Source organism: Ischnura elegans, chromosome 11 (assembly GCF_921293095.1).
Source record: "Ischnura elegans chromosome 11, ioIscEleg1.1, whole genome shotgun sequence".
Lineage (NCBI taxonomy): Eukaryota > Metazoa > Arthropoda > Insecta > Odonata > Coenagrionidae > Ischnura > Ischnura elegans.
The window spans coordinates 6636206-6647103 of NC_060256.1; the positions used below are offsets into that span (position 1 = coordinate 6636206).

The 10898-nt window shown below is 39.1% G+C and overlaps 1 protein-coding gene across 1 annotated transcript; it reads left to right on the forward strand.

Moving 5' to 3' along the window:
- Positions 1 to 5200: 5200 nt before the first annotated feature.
- On the forward strand, positions 5201 to 8623 carry LOC124168391. The gene is made up of 9 exons (XM_046546612.1): positions 5201 to 5768; positions 5846 to 6060; positions 6167 to 6370; positions 6457 to 6663; positions 6770 to 6904; positions 7019 to 7159; positions 7255 to 7547; positions 7662 to 7869; positions 8427 to 8623. Exons 1-9 carry the CDS (start codon positions 5623 to 5625, stop codon positions 8621 to 8623), a joined length of 1746 nt encoding a protein of 581 aa, XP_046402568.1. The 5' UTR covers positions 5201 to 5622.
- The last annotated feature ends 2275 nt before the right edge of the window (positions 8624 to 10898 follow it).

Below are 10898 nucleotides of genomic sequence, written 5' to 3' on the forward strand. Positions count from 1 at the left end.
CCTGGGTGGTAAGGTTTTTGTCTCCGAGACTATACTAATGCTGCGCCTTTAAGGTAAAGGATTCTAACTACACTAAGAGTGGTTAATTATTTCAAATTTAATAACTATAAATTTTCCGACATAATAATTTTCTCACATGCGTGGAATTTAATTTACGTGGAAATTTTACGTGTCATTGGAAAATTTGGAATAATTACTTCACAAGGCGGAATAGGCACACCACTGAGAAATAAAATCAACACCCGTCACACGGTTATCCAACAATTGAACTATATTCTGATTGCCAATTTCAAATGAAGGAGGCAATAATATTGTGAAATATAAGATTCTCCATTCAGCTGCCACTCGCTATGCATTTTAACTGGTTTACAAAAGAGGGTGATCCGAACTTCATGGGGATATTATTAGATAAAGTTAATAATTAGTTTTAAAAAGTTAAAATCATTCTTACTTGCTTGTTTCCTTGGATTTGTAGCCTCGACTCTTTCAACAGGAATGAAGTTTAATCCTAAGGTCCGAGTATCGTTTGATGTCTTATTCCTCTTCTGTAACTCTCATTGTATCACAAAATGCTAAACACAATGTAATACAATCACCACATGTGCCTACACACACACACACCACCGAACACAATTATCGCTACGCCATGGGCTGACTCAGTGATTTCCAAATACCGATTTTATCCCACTCCGCATAGACCAATGCACTTGTTCACAATGCGCAACGAACAGTAAACGTTTTTTAGATGCATAAATCATTTCCTTAAATTTATTGAAAAATGGAATAATTACTTCACAAGATGGAAAAGGCACGCCATTTGGAAAAACTCGACATTCTCATCACACGGCCATCCAGAAACTGAACCACAATCTGAGTGGCTTCGCACTGAACGGAAATTTTCTCCACCCTCAAATCAATATTGAGTCATGCCGAAGGCCTAAAGCCACGATCAACCCAACCAGTCAGTGCATGACGCCACAAATTGTTAGTCCCTAAAAAATTGCATAGGTACGTCCGGTTAAACGGCAGTGATGCGCTTTGTCTACCGCACGCGCAAATTTTAGTTATTACTCACGGTGGATTCGTATGGGCATTCTTCGCTCCGAGAGCATTGCCTGATTCATTATGAAGCGAAGGATAAAAGACCAACTCTCACCGCGGTATACAATAGATTCGACAGTAAAATAAAAGCGTAAGGTGAGGTGGGGAGTCATAAATCCATAAGTATAATATTATAACGATCGTCATATTTCTCCATCGGCTGGAGCATAGATGTCCCCCACGAGACGTACCACGCAGACTGGGCACTACACTTGGGCAGGACCTCGGCACATTTATTTTAAACAGGAAAGATTCGGCAAATGCTAATTCAAGAGGCACAAATGTTACAAAATAGAGAATTTTATAATCAGCGAATTTTTCTCACCGCAAATTTAAACGGCTTTGCAAAAGAGACAAAGTGATCAGAAAAGGGTGGTTTCCTATTATTTTTTTATTGCCTAAATCGAAAGATTATTACTCCTGGAGTACGTATTTCACGCTTTTAGATTTTTAAATGACGATATCTATTTTTTGCGATTAAATGAAAAGTGAAAATTTTCGAGCGCGCGAAAATGCGACGGCTAAGTTTGAATGCTGGGTAAACTCCGTGTGATGTCGTTCTGGTTCCCGCTGCCGCAAGTAAGGTGACCTTGGGGCGAGGCTTTGAGCGCTGATACTACGCAGAATGCGGGCAGGTACCAGAGTACCCTGCTAGCAGGTAGCGCTTGGCTTAAATAAGGATTATTAATACCTCATCAAGCAAAGGAAACTTTACGACCTTAGGCAGTTTTAATAGGTGATCATTAAGACATGTTTCCCTGAGCTCTGTGCCTCATGCATGCATTGGTAATCTCAGATAATGTAAAACTCCTATCTACTCGTATAGAAACTAGGTCTATGTGACGTCACGTGGAGTGGAATCGCATGGGCGCCAATCTGGCTTTTTTAAATGAGGATAAAATTGACCATTGCCATTCGTCTAAACCGGTATTTCTAAAACTAAATGATTTGTACATTATGAATACTCTAATGGTGGATAACGCATCGCAATCAATGCCTTTAGTTGTCTTTGATGAAGGAAACTACCCAATTTCACGGGGAAATAAGATAGTATTATGGGTGTTAAGAGAAATTCACATTCGAGATGATAATCTATCAAAATCATTCCATTTCCGCGCTATTCCTCGTGATGAAAGATTATCCATTGCAAATACATATAATGGGAATAAATTGATTTGACTCTGACCTCATCTCTAGGATACAGTTTTTGAAAACCGTTTTCTAGGCAAGCCAAGTAACATTATAAACGTAACGTCTAAGAGACACGCTGTGGTCTCCACTATGTGGAGACATTTTCGAACATCAGTTTTATTAACACTTTCCATGCGGATGATTTCCTTAAGCAGTCGTGCCCGTCACCGATGAGTAGGGTACTCTTTTCGGCCCGTCGTCATCAACTGAACCCATAGCCTCCCTAAGGCAATAGTGGTTTTTGACGAATGTAGATATTAATAGTTTATAAATTATATTATTAAATTAGCCATGGCTTTTAATATATTATTTATATTAATAAATATCATTTATTAATATTAATAATATTATAAAAGCTATGGCGCATGGCTGTATAAATTTTTTAATGTTTTTTTTCGCAGAAATATGATTATATTCATTCATTCATTCATTCATTTATTTACGGGATAACCCATTAACATATTCATACATATAGTTTTACATATGATAAACAATACAAAATACTGAACACACATGCAGTAAACCCAGAAAAAGAAGAAAAAAAATCTATACAGAATTGCACATCAATGAATAAAACATGTAGAGAGATACAACAAAATAAAATTTAAAGTATAAACATGTTCTCCAGTAAAAAAGTTCATCTTTGCCACAGGTGACATTTGAATCTGGAAAAGGACATAGAGAAATCGTAACTTTGGCCGAGTCTATTAAAATTCCTCATCATTCTAGATAGCGGGGAGTTAAAGGCATAATTTGTTCTATGATAGTTAATAACAAATGGGTGCGGATTTCTGGAATTATGTCGGGGTGCGTTAAAATTTACTAAAGAAAGAAGAAGGGAACAGTCAATATAAGAATTAATAATTTTGTAAAGGAATAGGGCATCAATGGAGGAACGCCTGTCAGATAAGGATTTCAGATTTAAAAGGGATAGAAGATATGATGTATTGTAATCAGAATGAGGTATTCCTAATTTGAAATTAATAAATTTGAGAAATTTGTTTTGGACCCGTTCAAGCCGTATTGAGTCTGTGTTATAATAAGGTGACCAGTTTACAATAGAGTATTCTAATTTTGAGCGTACCAGAGCTATATAAATAGTCCTTAAAGCATGAAGATTGTTAAATTTTAGACAGGTTCTCTTTAAGAAACCTAAATTCTTTAGGGCATCGCAGACAGTTCGGTCTAGATGTACCTTGAATGAGAGCTGGCTGTCAAACCAAACACCTAAATCGCAGACAGCAGTAGTTCCACAATTCAGCATAGTGACAATGACGTAGACAGTGACAGTGAAGTCCTTGATGAATTTGAACCTGCTGAGAGTTTAGGGGGAAGTAATTGTAACCCCACTGACATTGAGGACGATTCTGGTGACCTTAGCCCTGGGGAGGAAGCTGCAAACGGAGGCAGTGATTTCTCCACGTCAGATTCGGAGTTAGACGATAATTTCGATCTGGGAGAATTCCGAAAAGGTCTTTCAGAATGGGCAAGTGAAGGAGTTTCAATGAGGAAATGCAATGAGTTATTAACGTTGCTGAAACGACATCACTGTTTCACGTACCTGCCCTCAGACTCCAGAACTTTGCTGAAAACGCCGCGTAGCTCTATTGTCAAGCACATTGGTGGTGGTACTTACAGCCATATAGGAGTGCAAAAGAACTTATTGCGCATAATCAGAGAATCTCCCGATGTTCGTGGCATTCAAGTGTTAAGACTCCAGTGTAATGTCGATGGCCTTCCTCTTGCAAAGAGCTCCAGCAGTCAGGTGTGGGTTATTTTGATGTGCTTGGAAGACTTTCCGGTAATCCCACCTTTTCCTGTGGGCATTTTCCATGGCAATGGTAAACCCACTTCGTGCTCTGAGTTTCTGCATGACTATGTCCAGGAGATGAGGGAACTTAAAACAAGTGGCATCAATTGTGACGGTGACGATTTTCGTGTTGATGTCACATGCTATGTTTGTGATGCCCCTGCTCGTGCATTTGTTGCCCAAATCAAATCACACACGGGATACTCTGGTTGTGGCAAGTGCACTTCACAGGGGGAATATGTGGAAAATAGAGTGGTGTTCGATGAACTTAGTTCCCCTCTAAGGTCTGACGCTACATTCCGCCTAAGGTTAGATGAAGACCATCACATTGGGCATTCCCCACTGTTAGACATTCCAGAGGTAAAGATGGTTTCACAATTCCCGTTCGAATATATGCATTTGGTGTGCCTAGGGGTTATGCGCAAGATACTTCTAGCTTGGGTAAAAGGGAGTCTCCTTGTTAGACTACCAGCTGCAAAAGTGGCATCTTTGAATGAGAGGGTAGCTGTCATCACTCAAGGTGTACCTGCAGATTTCTCACGGAAACCAAGATCTTTGGTTCATTTGCAGCGGTGGAAAGCTACCGAATTTCGTACCTTTCTCCTGTATACTGGGCCCTTTCTAACGAAAGATATTGTAAACATTAATGTTTACAAACATTTTTTGGCTCTCCATTATGCCCTAAGACTGTTGGCCAGGAATGATTGCCTTGTTAATTTAGATTATTCAAAATCCCTCCTTCAATACTTTGTGAAGAAGTTTGGTGTATTGTACGGCCGGCAACATCTATCATATAATGTGCATGGACTACTCCATCTGGCAGATGATGTAAGATTACATGGGCCTGTCGATAAATTTAGTGCTTTTAAATTTGAGAATGCACTAGGCAAAATAAAGAGACTGGTGCGGAAGCCAAACCTTCCTCTTCCTCAGATTGTGCGACGCATTGAAGAGGCATCTTTGTTTAATCACCGTATAAGGGAGTCAAAGACAAGGCCTCATGCAGGCTGGCGGATCCCAAGAGTTCTCCCTTTTGGTTTGCAGCCTCCTTGTTACAGCAAATATGAGTTAAACTCATTACTGTTTTCAGACCAACAACCAGATAACTGTGTGGTTACTGATAGCGGTGAAATTGTTATTATCACTTTAATTGCCACACAAGGAACTGAAGTGCAAATTGTTGGAAAAGCTTTCAGTGATGTTACTAGCTTTTATGAAGTACCTTCTTCATCCAAGAATGTGGGAATATATGTAGCTCGGGGATGGACAGCATCACGTTTGTGGCCAGTGAAGAGTATTAAAAGGAAGGCAATGTGTATCCCCTTACTTGATGAATCTGATGGCCAATCTTTTTATATTAGTGAGCTCCTCCATCATTGATGTATAATGATCATCAGTGTTGAGTGCAGTTTTCCGGCAACTACAGGTGTTCATCTTTAGTGAGCGAAGACAGTTCATAAATTCTGCTTCCACCCCACATAGTACTTTCCATTGTTCTGCAGAATACTGATGGGGTGGACATGGTTTCCATTTTCTATAATCTTCCTTGGATGTTAGCTGCTCACCTTCACCAATACCTTTGCCAAATTCCCGGAAAACTGCACTCACGGACATTGCTGGAGAAACCTTCGCAGGATGATCGTCAGCATTGCCCTTTGCATTTTTGGTAACTGAAACTATGTTGTCTTGCCTGTGTTTTTTTTTTATTTTCTATATTTCTTTACATACAATATTTTCTTTCAGGATGCCATTTGTGGTGGCTGAGTTTTTACCTCACCGGGATTTCAAGGACGTCACTGTCCAGACAATTCCAGCCTGCTGGATAGTTGGTGAGAATGTAACAAGGTACCCACCCCCTGGGTACTCCTGGGCTGCAATGAGCAGACTGATCCATAAAGAGGTTGCTCCCAAGGACAACTGGGAAATGCTGGGGGTGAAGTTTGTTTCCCCCACCTTTGGTATGTATCTGTGTGTAGTGCTTACTTTTCATTATGAGCATGGTTTTCGTCATGTGCATAGATTTCCACTTGGACCATAAATCTTTTAATTAAAAACTTTCCACAGATTCTTATTTGGAAGCAGTAAGTGTAGAGCGCAAGGCTGCTGAGTGTAGCGACACTGACCTTGAGGTGGTATTGGAGAGCATGGCTGGTGAGGAGAGGAAGCGGAAAAGGAAAACTAAAAATATCCGTTACCCAAGCGAGCCCATCACTGATACGAGTGTAGACGAAGATAATGGTTGGCTTAGTGATCCTCCTCATTCGCCAGGTACATATGTCTTTAAGAGATAGTTGATAGGTCTTTGTTAGACCTGTTGCACTTTATTGAAATGTTGCATTCACCTCTTTCGTCAGAACCATCAGTGGGTGTGCATACGTCCACTTCGTACAGGCCTGGTGTCCCTGGGAGAAGCCAGTTGCCTAGGCCTCATCCTAAGGCTGCGGTTGGAGCCATAGATAGATCTGTCTCAGCATCTTCATCCGAGCCTGGTGTTCAAACAATGGGTGCAAGAAGGGAGCCAAAAAACCCACTTGGGATGCAATACAGCTCAGCTATGACAAGTAAGTTGCCTTGTTGTTTATGATTCTGCTTTTGTTTGTAAGGATGAGGTATCTTTATGGGATGTTTATTCTTATATCTCATCAAACTTCTTTTCTTATACATTAGCCACCCATAGGAATACTGTGGCCAATCCTTCACAAACTCACCCGGTGGGATTTATCCCAAAGAAAAAGGCAACACCAAAGGATAATGTGGTGGAGCAACAAGCCAGGGTAGTGCGGGCAGTCGTGGAGTCTCCCAGTGAGTTCCCTGTTTGTTAAGGACTCTGTTTTTTTTCATCCAGGTGTTATATAAGAATAGTGTCTACGAATTATTTCTTATTCATTGATCTTCTCTTCTTTTCTTGTGCATTAGCAATCAATAGGAACGTTGCAGCCAAGGCTAAAGTTGCAGTGGGCCAGCCACCGGCTGCAGCTGTTGTGCAGCAGGTTAATGAGGGCATTGGTGAGTTGCCCAACCTAGGCTGCCGCACAGAAATGGATCCATTAGTAAAGGGTAAGGACTTAGTGAAGTGAAACGAAGCCTATGTCAGTCAAGTCCGCGTCATGTATTTCTAAAATGTATGACACAAAATTTATTTTATATTTCAGATATGTTTAAAGACATCAACATGCAACTGGCTGATATTAAAAAACAATTAACATCCATATCAAAGACCATCACCAAAGATGGCTTAGCTGTGAGTGAGAAAATAGATGCCCTGTCGTTGAGACTGCAGAGTTTACCTCTGGCTAGTACTGATGATGGCACAACTGCTGGTGGCAGTTATGATATCGGTAACAATGAATTGGAAGAGTGGCACTCTCTTCCATGCCAAACAGTGGATGAGCTCAGGATGGTGGAGGTGGAGTTGGGAAGAAGTGTAGACTACAGGAAGTTCCTGGTAGGTTTACCAAATGCTTTTTGGACATCGCCTTTTCTACCTTGCCACATGCTGTTAGCATTGGGGGCTGCCGGTCATATGGTACACTAATATGTATGATCTTATGTCTTACAGTTTCGATACTTGAGGGATCGCTCCACAAACATGTTAATGAGGAATGTCACTAATCAGACATTATCTGGGGCACTGAATAAAACAGTGAATGATATGTGCTCCTTACTCATGACGAAGGAGATGAGCATGCTATTTTGTATGAAGGGGAGGGCTACAAATAAAATAGCATTCGAGAGGGAATTCGTGAATACCCTCAATGTGGTATTTGGTAAGTTTCCATTAGTTATTATTATTATACATAGCTGAAAGTAGGCAATTGACTGGTGGCAGCATTAGATGTACATGAATAACAAATGTGTACATACCAAGTTTCTATATAATGCAAAGTTAAGAAACAATAGATATTTATGGTTAAAATAATACACTAATTCTAATCTCATACTACTAATGCTTTAACATTTTCCCAATAAACCAATTTCAAACAATCCACTAAATACATAAATTCTAATATAATACAACTAAAAATGAATATTGACCCAATTTCACTCTCCCTTTTAGACCAATATGTAATTACTCAATAAGTGATGCACACTTTTACTAAAAACAGGTCGAACCCTGGTCATGTAGGCCATTTTTTTGTTTCTTTTTGCTCTCTTTAATATTCTGCATGACCCAATGCAGGGTTATAAATGATCTCCCTACCACCTTATCAATATGCACTCCCCAATCAAGATTTGATGTGAAATTAACAATGTTGTAACTTCAGCAGTTTCTTTTCTTGTGTTGCATGTTACCATTGACTGACATGGAATTGTTATTTCACAGATGTAGTGAGAAGTAAGGGTGCTGTTGGCCTGAGCATGGACCTGGCATCAGTATCGAGGAGCATGGGGGAGTGGTTCCGTGTGTCGCGGCAGAGAGTCTACGGCAAAAGCCGTATTCCTGTTGCTGAAGCTGCTATTGAGGCCTATTGTGAAAGTGAGGAGTACGAAGAGAGTGAAATCCAGTATTTTTCTGAATAAAAAAATTTTAAGCAAAGTTTTTTCACCCTTTCTTTTGTATATTGCACCTTTCCAGTGTAAAAATGTCCCATAGGTTCTGTTTCAGTGGCTCCCCAGGGTTTCCTGTTATAGTCATTGGGATGAGTTATGGTAAACCAGAGTATTCCAGAGTCGTTTCGCCTGTGTATTCTATATCGCTTGCCAGTAGGGGAAGTGGTTAGGGTTGGTCCTTCCTCCTTCAGAGATCTAGGCATGCGGTTAATTGTGCTCATTCAAATCTGCCGCCGAAACCAGGACGCTATAAGATATTAGTATTCCTTTTCGCTAACAGATGGCGCCACCAATACATCACCGTCAGTTTGCGTGTTAGTATGGAAATTTCCCACATGTGGCGCTACTGTACGAAAGGAAGTGTCTTACTTTTCCTGAGGATATTTGACGGCATTCCTTACCCAAACGTCCACGGAATCTTACCCTCGACTTACATAAGTTCCTTAGCTCACTATAAGCTCCTTATCGGCTTTTTCCGTAAGAAAACCATAAGATACGGATAACTCACTTACTTTTTGCTAGCTGGGACATTACAGGGCACTATCTTACTGACAACGGGTAAAGTAGAGCAGAGATACGGCAGGTGGTGATGAGGCTTAAGGGGGGAGCAGAGAGAATTAGCAGGGAAACAGTCAGATTTTAAAATAGTGAACAAGAATTGGTAACTTTTACACAAGCCACTTGAAATATTAATGATAAGTGCACTTGAATATTTAGTGGCAAGATTGAGACTTCAAATCACATTTTTCTGATCTTTTCATCGAAATATGATTTTAACATTAAATTTTTATGAAAATTTGACAACAGTGAGACTTGTTTTAGAAATTTAGAGAGACACTGTGCACTAGAGAGACCTTATGCTACCTCCATACCTTGGTACATATCATGCTCGTGAGCTTTTCTTTGAATGAACTCTTCGGGGAAAATACAAAATATTGACATTTTTTTTTTTAAATTAACGCAAGGAGATTTTCCACTGGCTGAACTTATGGTACATATTCCTTTTTTTTTAAAGTTAGCAAATGGGAATATGAAAAATTTTTTCATGCCTTGTTTTTTGGAGAATTCAATAAATCATCTTATGATATACAAGGAGCCACATTTAAAGTAAAACTCATAAAATACATACAAAGTCGAGATTGTAGGTATTCGAGATACGGTGCAACATTAGAATGATGAAGATACAATCTATTGACCTATTAACTAACATTAAGTGCTAAGACAAGATGGAGTCTTCTAGAAACCATAAAAAGACTGGAAAATTTAGTTGGCCACATCATGAGGCATGATGTTTTCATTAAGACAACTGTGAACAACAATTGGAGGGCAAGAAACGACCATAATTTTCATGTCATCTCTTTTTGATGCATTTTGCAAAATGAATGGAATGAAAAATTTGCCAGGTTGGACAGGTCAAGTCGACTGGTCGGTAATCGGGGAGGGCCCCAACTTTAGGGGGCCAGCCACAACACTCGCGTACATTGTTAAGCGCATAAAAAATAACACGGATCACTTGAATCAAAGTTTTTTTCTCAATTAGAAAATTATATGTTTTCAATAATTGCAATATTTAGAAAATACTCAGTGTAAAAAGATTATATAAAAAACAAATAAAAGGTGTCAGAAGATAAAAGAGAATCTCATTCTTTTTTGAACGGGTTATTTGAAAAGGTTATTGTAGCGGTTTTTTGTGCAGTTTCAAAGAGCGATTTCACTAAAAATATGATAGAACCATAATACGTACATTATTAAATTTTATAAGCAGTGAAATTTTCTCTTTTCTGAGTATTTTCTCCTCCGAAATACCTATTTTTATTAACTTGTATTATGTAATTTATCTTTACATTGCAGAAGAATAAATTAGAAGAACGTAAAATTTGTAGCATACATATAACTGAAACATTGGTAACACTATGTCATCACATTGTCAGAATGTCACATACAATACATCTCAGGTAAAAAATAGATAGTGCATTAGAAGTGAGTTTGTCAGGATTATCACAAAATGACTCATTTGAGGACCATGATTTCTTAATCTTACCTGCCAAGGAACTCATGCAGTAAGTTCATTGCTCAAGAATTATTCTCGAAGAAATTGACAATTTAACACGAAGAGATTTGCCACTTGGTGACCTTATGATACTCCTTTTTGTGTAAAAGTTGGCAAATAGACAAATAGCATTGTTTTCCGGATAATCCTCCGATAATTTATCTTACAATATTGAATTCGAGATATATTTCCAAT

Coding starts and splice junctions, on each gene's coding strand:
- LOC124168391 (XM_046546612.1), top strand. CDS start 5,623: ATGGTTTCCATTTTCTATAATCTTCCTTGGATGTTAGCTGCTCACCTT. Junction 5,769..5,845: donor CATTGCCCTTTGCATTTTTG/GTAACTGAAACT, acceptor ATTTTCTTTCAG/GATGCCATTTGTGGTGGCTG. Junction 6,664..6,769: donor ATACAGCTCAGCTATGACAA/GTAAGTTGCCTT, acceptor CTTATACATTAG/CCACCCATAGGAATACTGTG.